The following is a 12,389-nucleotide window of genomic DNA, read 5'->3' on the forward strand; positions in this document are numbered from 1 at the left end:
AAGTAATACTGCTACTTCCAGCTCAAAGGAGAATAGTGAAGATGGTTGGGATGTTGAAGCGTTATTTGCTATGGAGGAAGAAGAATTAGCTCTCACTGTAACAACACCAGAACGAATTGACTACAAGAATGATTGGATCATAGATTCGGGCTGCTCAAATCATATGATAGGTGACAAACAGAAGTTGCAAAACCTGTCTGAGTATAATAGAGGTCGTGTGGTGGTGACAGCTGACAATTCAAGATTACCGATAACTCACATCGGTAAGACGATAGTTACGCCTCGATATAATTCTAACCAGGTGCAACTTTAAGATGTTTATCATGTCCCAGGAATGAAGAAAAATTTGTTATATATGGCTCAATTAACATCATTAGGTCATTATGTCTTATTTGGTCCCCAAGACGTGAAGGTTTATCGTGACGTAAAAATCTCAGAAACACCAACAATGGAGGGACGACGTTTGGAGTCAATCTACGTGATGTCAACAGAGTCTGCATATGTAGACAAGACAAGAAAAAATGAGACATCATATCTATGGCACATGCGGTTAGGTCACGTTAGCTATTCCAAGCTAAGTGTGATAGTGAAGAAGTCGATGCTTAAAGGGCTTTCTCAACTAGACGTGAGAACAGACACGGTCTGTGCAGGATGCCAGTATGGTAAAGCACACCAATTACTATATGACGAGTCAAAGTTTAAAGCAAAAGAATCGTTAGAGTTGGTTCACTCTGATGTGTTCGGACCGGTTAAGCAACAGTCAATTAACGGTATGCGGTACATGGTAACTTTCATTGATGACTTCTCCAGGTATGTGTGGGTTTTCTTTATAAAAGAAAAATATGATACATTCTCAAAGTTTAAATCAGAGACTCAGCTGAAGGCGAAGTGGGAAAGAATATATGTTGCTTGCGCACAGACAACGGAGGAGAATATAGATCAAACGAGTTCTCTCAATACCTAAAAGAATGTTGAATACGTCATCAGTACACTTGTGCTAACACGCCACAACAAAATGGTGTAGCGGAAAGAAAAAACTGGTATCTTGTAGAAATTTATTGAAGCATGCTACATGCAAAGAATGTACCTAAAAGATTTTGGGCTGAAACAATGAGGACTGCAGGCTTTGTGATCAACAGACTTCCTCAACCAAGGTTAGGATTTGTTTCACCCTTTGAGAAACTATGAAACATAAAACCTATATTTAGCTACTTTCAAGTATTTGGCTGTGTATGTTATGTGTTTGTTCCTGATCATTTACGGAGCAAATTTGACAAGAAAGATGTTAGATGTATCTTTGTGGGATACGACAGCCAGAGAAAGGGGTGGAAATGTTGTGATCCAATTAGTGGAATATGCTACACGTCGCGAAATGTGGTATTTGATGAAGCATCTTCTTGGTGGTCCTCAGAGAATGAGGTGTTGCTAGATTCGAGAGAATTTGGAGACAAGCTACAACAAAAGATGGGGGAGCATGTTTTTCAACTCTAAACAAGTTCAGATGAATCAGAAAATCCAAATGACGATGATGTCGAACAAAGAGTGACTCAGAATCCTTGGCAAACTGGCATGTATCAACAACTAAACGAAGAAGGTGGGCCTAGTGAAACAGAAGAATCAATTCCACAATCTCAACTCCGAAGATCAACAAGAATACGAAGGCCAAATCCCAAATATACCGATGCAGCCATAATTGAAGAAATAACAGAGTCTGAGATGTTCGAAGAAGCATCGCAGAGTTCTGAGTGGATGACAGCTATAAAAGAAGAGATCGATACACTTTAGCAAAATCAAACTTGGGATCTTGTGCCAAAGATAAAAAATGTGAAACCCATATCTTGTAAATGGGTTTACAAGATAAAGCGCCGTCCTGATGGGTCAATCGAGAGGTACAAGGCACGATTGGTAGCTCGTGGTTTTTCTTAACAATATGGACTAGACTATGATGAAACATTTAGTCCAGTGGCAAAACTTACAACCGTACGAGTCCTACTTGCACTTGCAGCCAACAAAGACTGGAATTTGTGGCAGATGGATGTGAAGAATGTTTTTCTTCATGGAGAGCTAGATCGAGAGATCTACATGACACAACCAATGGGGTTTCATAGTCAAGATCATCCTGAATATGTGTGTAAGCTGCGAAAAGCACTCTATGGATTGAAACAAGCACCTAGGGCGTGGTATGATAAGATTGCAAAATTTCTAACGAAAAGTGGCTATTCAGTAACACCTACAGATTCTAGCTTGTTTGTCAAATTCAATGAAAGTAAGCTAGCTATCGTGCTAGTGTACATGGATGACTTAATCATAACCGGTGATAATGAGGCAGAAATTCTTCAGACGAAGGAGAATTTATCAGTTCATTTCCAGATGAAGGAACTTGGACAACTTAAGCACTTCCTTGGTCTAGAGGTTGATCGTACACATGAAGGAATATTTCTGTGTCAACAGAAATATGCTAAAGATTTGTTGAAGAGGTTTGGAATGCTCGAATGCAAGTCAACTTCAACGCCAATGGAACCAAATGTCAAAATGTGTGCACATAAAGGAAAAGATTTGGAAGACGCAACAATGTATCTATAATTGGTAGGTAGTCTGATCTACTTAACCATGACCCGACCTGACATTTCTTATGTAGTTGGTGTGATGAGTCGGTATATGCAAAATCCAAAGAAGCCTCATTTGGAAGCAGTTCGACGAATATTGAGATATGTGAAGAATACAATTGACTATGGTCTTTTGTACAAGAAAGGTGAAGACTGCAAGTTAGTTGGTTATTGTGATGTTGATTATGCAGGAGATCATGACACCAAGAGATCAACAACTGGGTATGTGTTTAAGCTTGGCTCCGGAACAATTTCTTGGTGTAGCAAGAGACAACCAACAATATCATTGTCAACTACTGAAGCTGAGTATCGAGCAGCAGCAATGGCAGCTCAAGAGAGTACATGGTTGATACAGTTGATGAATAATCTACAACAACCAGTAGAATATGCAATTTCGTTGTATTGTGACAACCAATCGGCAATTCGGCTGGCAGAGAATCCTGTTTTTCATGCAAGAACTAAACATGTGGAAGTACATTACCACTTTGTTAGGGAAAAAGTTTTGCAAGAAAATATTGAGATGAGACAAATCAAGACAGATGAACAAATTGCTGACTTGTTTACAAAAAGCTTGAGTATTGGAAAGTTTGAACATTTCCGTCGTTAGCATGGCGTAATTCAAAGAATGGAGGCTAACATTGAGGGGGAGTGTTGAAAATTTAATATTAGCCTAAATAAGTTCACACCTAAATTAATTTGATGTCATTACTTACATCAATTTAGTTTTGATGTCATTGCTTACATCAATTTAGTTAGGTGAAAATTAAATATTTTTCTCATGTTTTAATTTTAATGGTTTAGATTATTTTGTGGTTATTTTAATGAGTGGTTTATATTGTTTCTTGTAACCTATAAATACCCTACTTGTATTTGAGTTTTATCATCCAACAATCAAAGCTTAATTATAAGCATTTGAAAGCTTTCTTAAGAGTTCTTCTCTTTTGCAATTTTGTGAGATTATTCTAAAAAGAGTTTTTTTCTTCTTCTCGATCAATTAGAGTTTTTACTCTATTTTGATTCATCAAGGTTTTCCAGGGTTGGCGTCATTGACGTTTTTCAACTAGCATCCAGGGGCCGAACGCTTCGACAGGATCCAACGAGCTAGTACTGGGAGAAGTATTGGCTTCGGAGACTAGGTTTTCTTCTGGCATGGGTGTATTCTTTGGACAAAGGTCTTTGACGTGGCCATAAATACCACAGGAGAAGCAGACCATAATGCGATTCGGGTGGGCTTGTTGCGGCGAGAAATCCACTGACCAAGGTTCGACTGTCAGATACTGTCCAAATATCGTCCATGGACATTCTATGAGGGCTTTGAGATAGTCACTCTGAGCTGCGAACTTTACGAGAAAGTAATCGTTTTCAATGTCTATGAGTTTTATCGGGTGTACGGGTTTCCGTAGGACGTTGATTCGTTGAAACAGTGTTGTATCCGATTTTGCGACCAAGTATTTTGACGATCAAGGTTGATTCAAAGCTTTTCACAGCAAGGGATTGAACACGTTCAGAGAAGTTTATGAAGGGGATTCCATCTGCTCCGCCTGTGACAACGTCGTTTTCCATGAGCTCTATGTCGTCATCGTCAAGAGGAATAAGGGTTTCTTCATGTATTGCGGCTGCTACGTTTATTACAGCTTCGCTGTAGGACAGAGTATTCGTTGAAGGAATTGCTGTAGCAAGGGAATCGTGGTCCATGGGAGAAGAGTTTGGGGCGGCGTTTGGATCAGGCGGGTTTTCTTCACGGCGTCGCTGTTTTTTGGGTGTTTGAGGGTTCTCCGGAGAATCCGGAGGATTAAACATTCTAGGGTACAAAGGTATATATTTTCGAATTAAAAGAAATATAACATATAAAAAAGTACACATTGATAATAATAATAATAAAGCATACAAGTCCTCTATCTTGAGGCCATGCAACAAAGTGCAGCTACGAACGTATTGGAAAGAAGCATTACAACAACAATTCAAAGAAAATATGAAAGAAAACACATAATGAATGAAACTAGTTAACACGGCTTCAAATCCTCCTTATTATCCCAGCTGAACCCGTTAAGAGGCTCGATGTCTCCCATCTTGAGCATGGCGGCGAAGCGAAATCGGAGCTGAAAGTCGAAGGGTTCCTGCTGTACTCGTTCACTATGCTATCTGTGGTTCCACCGCGGAACAGCACTAGACCCGACTGCAGAAGACCCCTCCTCTGCAACAGGTTCCTGAAGTAGTTGTTGTAAAACGAATTCGGTGTCACCAAATCGAGCTGTGCCAAATTCCCACCTGAGGCTTATGAAACACCAAAGATTGAAGTGAGGATTATGAAGGAGAACGAAGCAAACACACCTGAGGCTTTTAAAGATCATCATTGAAAATGTCTTCAAGGGACCATTGAAACCCATATTTGTTTTAGAAAATGCATTCTGCTCACTTGAATCTTTACCGCTCATGATCGTTTCCATCTGTTGCAAACAAACAAAGTTAGAACCCCACATAAAAACAAAATTAAAAAAAAGTGTTGGGTTCTTAGCATTATCAAGCTATGATTTTACCACAGTTTCTTGGACTTTATATCTCCAAATGACGATGAAGAAACCTTAAGAAGAAGAATCAAAGGGAAAATGGGTCTTCATCGTATTCTCTAGTTTCTTGCTTTCGCTGCCAATTTTTCTACTTCTTGACGTTTCGTATTTCCTTTCATTGGAATATGTTTTAGTAATTACTACAAAAACACACGAAACAAGAGAGACCGAAATAAGACAGAGAGTAAAGTTAACTGACCAAAACAACTAAACGTATTAAGTTTGGTGAAAAATTTGGATACAGTAAGAGAGGGTGAAATTACATCCCCATATATCGTTTGAACCCTTAAACATTTGGAATTTATCAACAATGACACAAGATTTAAACCTAGATACTTGAGATATTGTTTTTTAAAATAATATATTTAAATATTATCATTTTAAAATTAAATAATCAATTAAATATTTCTAATTTATTTTAAATTTAGCATGTATAATTTGTACTATTTTTAACTTTGATTTTTTATTATTTAAAATTTATTATTGATAAAAATATAAAAAAAAATATATTTTATAAAATTCAAATGTTTAAAATATTTAAAATAATTTTTTATTTTAAAAAATCAATAAGGGACATATTTAATAGGATAAAAATAATATTTTTTAACTCTAAATACGCGTAGATAAGATATAATTTCATAAATATAATTAATACATACAAATTATTTTTAAATTGCATAGGTGATAGATACATCATTTTCGAAAAAGAAAAAAAAAACATATAAAGAAGTGAGCAAATCCTCTATATTGAGGCCATGCACACGTATGGGGAAGAAGCATTACAGCAACTACTTTACACTTGAAAGAAAATATGAAAGAAAACACATCATGATCGAATGAAACTAGTTAAGACGGCTGCAAATCCTCCTTATTATCCCAGCTGAACCCGTTAGAGGCTCGATGTCTCCCATCTTGACCATGGCGGACGCGAAATCGGAGCTGAAAGTTGAAGGGTTCCTGCTGTACTCGTTCACTATGCTATCTGTGGATCCACCGCTGAACAGCACTTGATCCGACTGCAGAAGACCCCTCCTCTGCAACAGGTTCCTGAAGTAGTTGTTGTCAAATGAATTCGGTGTCACCAAATCGAGCGGTGCCAAATTCCCATTGCCGTTGGGGGCAGTGGCTGGACAATTGCGTCTCCGCGTGCTGGCAAACCCGGCGTCGATGTCGCTCCCGTTGCTGTATATTCGGTCCCGGAACGTCACGCATTGAGCTTGTCCTATGGTGTGAGAACCTGCAGACATGGTTTAACTTATAACCTTAGTACTTATCCGTGTTTGTTTACTAGGAAAATATTGGAAGTGTTTTTCTAGGATTTTGGTGAACAAACCTGACAAAGCAACCATGTCTCTTTCGGTGAGGCCCTTGTTTTCGAACAGATCGATGAGGCTCCGAAGATCATCTGTGAAACGAGGAAGGTCTCTGCTTGCTAGACTCGCGCTTGCATCGGTGGAGTCTCTTCTTCCAAGCCTCACTGTCCACGATGGACCACCTACCTGAATCGTTTCAATAGAGATTTCAATCACTTAAGATATATATATATATGTATGTGTGTGTGTTTGTATCATTGTATGTAGCTATGACTCACGTATTCAGAGGCATCTCTGGCAGCAACTGCGAGGATATCAGCACAAGAAACAACTCCAGGGCAAACGTTTTCGACTGCAGATTTGGCCTGATCAATAACCTCAAACCCTCGAACCGAGTTATTATTTTGAATCACAAACTTTTCGCTGGTGATCGAAGGTGAATTGTCCAGTAAGATTGAAGCATCACAGCCCTGAGTAAACCAACGGAAGCACTCCATTAAATACAAACCATGCATGCAATTTGTTGTAATATACGTGTATATATATGAACATATTACACAAGTACCTGAACAAAGCAATCATGGAAATGAAGCCGAATAAGAGAAGCAGCCATTCTACGTTCTCTTGCAATGGCTGATCTGATGGATGTGCGAATGGTACTGAGTGCATTGGGGCATGTTTCAGCGTAAAACGTAGAAGAAAGCTGTGCTTGGCAAGCGCTGAAGCTCAAAGCCAGCACCATCGCCATTGCAGCAGCTCTAAACATTGCAGAGGTCATCATTTTTTATTTTTTTCCTCTAATGAAAACGAAAGCTGGCTAATTAGTTGAAATGAGAAGGCAGGCAAAGTTGATGATGAAAGAGGTGGCTGCTGAAGCTCTATTTATAGAGTATTTTGGAAAGTGTTGGACTTTTGGTCACCGTTTTCCGCCGTATCATGTCTGTATTTAACGAATTTTTCAATTTCGCAGCCGCTGACTTCATAAATACGACGCATTCGTATTTGGCTTGCATGGCGCGCGTTTACCATTTCTTGTATTGGACGTGGAAAGACATTTTGAGATAATTATTAGTGACAATTCAAATGTCTATCCAATAAAAACATGGAATATTACTATAAAAATATTATCATCAATAAATTCATATAACATTCTTAATCTTAATTAAAATTATTATTAAATATATATATTTTTTATTACAATCAGGGTAACATCTTAGATTAAAATCTATCGTCATGTAATACTCTTAATTGTAATCGAAATTATTATTAATTATATAAATTTTTAGAGTATGCATGATAACATTTTAGATTAAAATCCCCTTACAATGTATTTGGATCATTAGAATAGTAATTTCTTATTATTTTATATTTATTAAAAGTAATTTTAAAAATATATAAATAATTAAATTTAAACAAGTAATATATCACAATTAATTGTTAGAATCAAAATATAATTGATATAAAATTAATTTAAAGATCTAATTATGTCAAATCATCAATAATAAATTATACTACTAAATTTGTAAGGTGTACCCGAATTATATGATGGAAATTGTCAAGAAGATATGTTTGTTCTTTCCGTAAGAACTCTTTAATGGAGATAAGAGAAATATAAGTTAATCTATTTATTAGGGATCATTATTTCCCTCTTTGTATAAACAAAATGTTGAATTAGATAATAACTCGTTTAGTTTTTATGGTTTATTCGATTTTAGAGATTTCATTTATTCAAATTCATTTTCATAGTTACATCTTGACTTCGTCCGTGTCGTACACTTTTATTTTCTTAATACTTTAATAATTACGACACTCTTAACGTAATAGATCACTTAATTTTATATTACACTTTATAATAGCATCATGTATCCACAAATTACGGATTTTAATCCAACAAATATATATATTTTATACACTGACATTGTAATATAATTAGCATTTTTACTAATCAAAATTTAGCATTTCAGCACTTGACTACTTTAAACACTGGAACACTCTAATGGATAAAAAGTGAAACGTGGGCCGCCGCCGGTAACTGTTTTACATGAATAATATTCCAGGCGACGACTTTTTCCGATAAATCTGACTAATAATATTTATCTCCAATAAATTTTCCACGTGCTACGTAAGATGTAGTAACACGCCATGCAAGCCCACACTGCTCATTTAGGGGTGGCAATTTTTTTAGGGTTATTTTTTTTTAGGTCCTTACTAGTTTTGAAAGTGGAATTGAACTTTCACCCCTCTTTCAATTTAAATACTTCTCAGGTCCTCACAGTTTTAATTTAGTAAAATTTAGTATTGACCCTAATTTTCTAGTTTAGATACTTTTTTATAATCTTTCAAAATTTAAAATTAGACTTATGCCCTTAAGTTTTAAATTCTTAATTAATAACTTAACGATTAGAATCTAATGTCTTCATTTTATAACAATTATATTTTCCCTTCGGAAGAAATCCGGACCTTAGACCTTAATTTTAACCAGAAACTCCCATGATTTCTTAAGTAACATCATGAGTTTGAATCTTGACAATTAAGAATAGAATAAATTGAATTGAGAGATTTGTCTTCATGATAGATCTATGCAAAACTCGATCTGAATTAATCAATCAATAGATTAATGAATATTAAGTAGTTAATTAAAAAAAATACCAATCCCACATGAATCACACAATACAAAAGTCAAATTTGTAGTAATTTGATACCGACGGGGTTGGTTCAAGCGGTAAGCAGCTTAAGGAAATCTCAAGTTCGAGTCCTTGTGTATGCATAAAATCTCCACTGGGAGACTCACCCACCATAACAAGTGTGCAAACCGGGTCAGTCCGAATTAGCCAATGTAAATCTTTTGGAATCGGGTAATTATTTAGTTCCTATATTTTTAATCACCATTCATAAATTGATTTCTATATTTAATATACAAGTTCTATATATTTGAACGGTGATGATAATATATTGAATACATAAGTTATTTCTTTTTTATTAAAAAAAACTCCATCTGTAGTTTACCAGGTAATCATCGTTAGCCAGGTAAGCTTACAAGACACAGTAAGAAGACGACTTTTCCCAACATTTGATTATTTGTCACTAATAATTGTCTGAAGGAATTTACCACGTCCAACATAAGATACATGAAAGCGCCATGCGAGGCAAATACGAATGGATCATATTCGAAAAGTCATCGGCTGCAAAAATTGAAAAACTCGTTGATTACAGCCAGGATATGGCAGAAAACAGTGACCAATACAAACTTCATCCAAGTCTAACCCTAAACCCAGAATACTCTATAAATAGAGCTTCAGCAACAAGCTCTTTTATCATCACCTCTTTCTTCTCTCTTTCATTAGCTCTGCAATTTCTTTTCAACTTAAGCTCCCTTTCGTTTTCCATAGTGAAAAAATTAAAAATGGTGGCAGTGGCGATGTATAGAGCTGCTGCTATGGTGATGCTGCTGGCTTTGATGAGCTTCAGTGCGTGCCAAGCGCAGCTTTCTCCTACTTTTTATGCTGAAACATGCCCCGATGCACTCAGTACCATTCGCACATCCATCAGATCAGCCATTGCAAGGGAACGTAGAATGGCTGCTTCTCTTATTCGGCTTCATTTCCATGATTGCTTCGTTCAGGTACTTGTGTAATATGTTCATATAAACTGTATGTTACGCCAAATTGCATGCATGGTTTGGATTTTTAATGGGGTATTTCGTTTGGTTTATTCAGGGTTGTGATACCTCGATCTTATTGGAGGATTCCCCTTCAATCACCAGCGAAAGATTCGTACCTCAAAATAACAACTCGGTACGAGGCTTTGAGGTTATAGATCAGGCTAAATCTGCCGTCGAAAACGTTTGCCCTGGAGTTGTGTCTTGTGCCGATATTCTCGCGGTTGCTGCCAGGGACGCCTCTGAATACGTGAGTCATTGCTATCTGCTACATACATACATACATGTATATATATATGTGTATATATACTGATTTGATATATATATATATATTCAGGTAGGTGGTCCATTGTGGACAGTGAATCTTGGAAGAAGAGATTCCACCACTGCAAGCCCGAGTCTAGCCACCAGAGACCTTCCACGTTTCACAGACGGTCTTCAAAGGCTTATCGATCTGTTCGAAAGCAAGGGCCTGAATGAAAGAGACATGGTTGCTTTGTCAGGTTCTCACACCATCGGACAAGCTCGATGCGCTACATTCCGAGGTAGGATATACGGTAACGACAGCGACATCGATGCCGGTTTCGCCGCCACACGCAGACGTAACTGTCCGGCTACCAACGGCGACGGGAATCTGGCACCGCTCGATTTGGTGACACCGAATTCCTTTGACAACAACTACTTCAGGAACCTGTTGCAGAGGAAGGGTCTTCTGCAGTCGGATCAAGTGCTGTTCAGCGGTGGATCCTCGGATAGCATAGTGAACGAGTACAGCCGGAACCCTTCGACTTTCAGCTCCGATTTCGCTTCTGCCATGGTCAAGATGGGAGATATCGAGCCTCTAACGGGTTCAGCTGGGATAATAAGGAGGATTTGCAGCCGTGTTAACTAGTTCGACGCTAGTCTTACATGTTTATCTCTTGGATTATGTGTTTCCTTCAAATCGTTTCAAGTATATTGTAGTTGCTGTATAACAGATTAATATAAGTAGAGGATTGTTAAATCGGTTAAGTCGGATGTTATATTATTTGGGATTACTATTGTTATTTGTGCCTGTGTTTGTTAAAAATGTTATAATGAAATAATAATAACATTATTATTTGATATTTGGTTGAGATTAAAATTAATAATTTTTATTGGCTAAACTCTCGAGATAACGTTCTCGAATAAATTAATTCACGAGATAATGCACTCCTCAGATTAATTGCTCAAATATGGTGAAATCTACAGTGTTGGTCGTAGGTCGCCATGCCATCCGAGCGACCTACTAGGTCGCCATGTCTTCCCGGCGAGCTATGAGAGAGATTGCATGTGTCATGCACGTTCCAACACGTTGGGCATCCGAAGGCATCCGACCGAGGGCATCCGACCGAGGCCATTCGAGCGAGCTATGCGAGGGCATCCGAGGGCAAGAGGAATCACGCGAGGAGCAGGAGGAGTGCATGGCGACCTACAAGGTCGCCAGGAGTGCATGGCGACCTACAAGGTCGCCAGGAGTGCATGGCGACCTACAAGGTCGCCCGGAGTGCATGGCGACCTATGCTGGGAAGCTGCCACGCCGTAGGTCGCCCGGAGTGCATGATCAACACTGTGCAATTCACCCTATTTGAGCAATTAATCTTGGGAGTACGTTATATCGTTAAATAAAAAATTCGAGAACATTATCTCGAAAATTTTGCCATTTTTATTTTATTAAATATTAAAATGAATGTATATTGAGAGTTATTGTTCGATATATAAATTTTGTAAAATATTTTTGTGAACAATAGTAACTGGATTTCATACATAAAAAAATTATTGTCAATTTCAACGGTTTTGATTTAAATTTTATTTTGATTAAGCATGGGACCAAATCATAGAACAAAGAAAGGGAGTTAGACGATATACAACTCATCCTATTAGTAAATTTGTTGCTTATGGTAAACTAATGCCTAGTTTCAAGACTTTCACAACTCAGGTTGATCATATTCACATTCCAGAGACCATAGAGGATACATTAAAAAGTCCCGAGTGGAAGAAGACAAATGAAGAAGAAATTTCACCTCTAGAAAACAACAAAACCTGAGTCATCGTTGATCTACCTAAAGACAAGAAACCGGTCGGCTGCAAATGAGTCTTTACTGTGAAATTCAAGGCAGATGGAAAATTTGAGATATATAAGGCTAAACTCGTGACAAAGGAGATCACTCAGACTCATGGAGTTGACTATTAGGAGACCTTTGTTCCAGTTGTAAAACTCAACACT

General features: G+C 37.5%; 2 protein-coding genes across 2 annotated transcripts; one reads left to right on the forward strand and one right to left on the reverse strand.

Moving 5' to 3' along the window:
* Positions 1–5,993: 5,993 nt before the first annotated feature.
* On the reverse strand, positions 5,994–7,296 carry LOC120179496 (lignin-forming anionic peroxidase-like). The gene is made up of 4 exons (XM_039185076.1): positions 7,052–7,296; positions 6,765–6,956; positions 6,507–6,672; positions 5,994–6,410 (listed from the first exon to the last, which is right to left on the reverse strand). Exons 1-4 carry the CDS (start codon positions 7,265–7,267, stop codon positions 6,016–6,018), a joined length of 969 nt encoding a protein of 322 aa, XP_039041007.1. The 5' UTR covers positions 7,268–7,296; the 3' UTR covers positions 5,994–6,015.
* Positions 7,297–9,874: 2,578 nt separating this feature from the next.
* Positions 9,875–11,036, forward strand: LOC120179497 (peroxidase 4-like). Its single transcript, XM_039185077.1, has 3 exons — positions 9,875–10,108; positions 10,203–10,394; positions 10,482–11,036. The coding sequence occupies exons 1-3, from the start codon at positions 9,890–9,892 to the stop codon at positions 11,034–11,036; spliced, it is 966 nt and encodes a 321-aa protein (XP_039041008.1). The 5' UTR covers positions 9,875–9,889.
* Positions 11,037–12,389: the final 1,353 nt, after the last annotated feature.

Source organism: Hibiscus syriacus, unplaced genomic scaffold, assembly GCF_006381635.1.
Source record: "Hibiscus syriacus cultivar Baekdansim isolate YM2019G1 unplaced genomic scaffold, ASM638163v2 tig00112428_pilon, whole genome shotgun sequence".
NCBI classification, from domain to species: Eukaryota; Viridiplantae; Streptophyta; class Magnoliopsida; order Malvales; family Malvaceae; genus Hibiscus; species Hibiscus syriacus.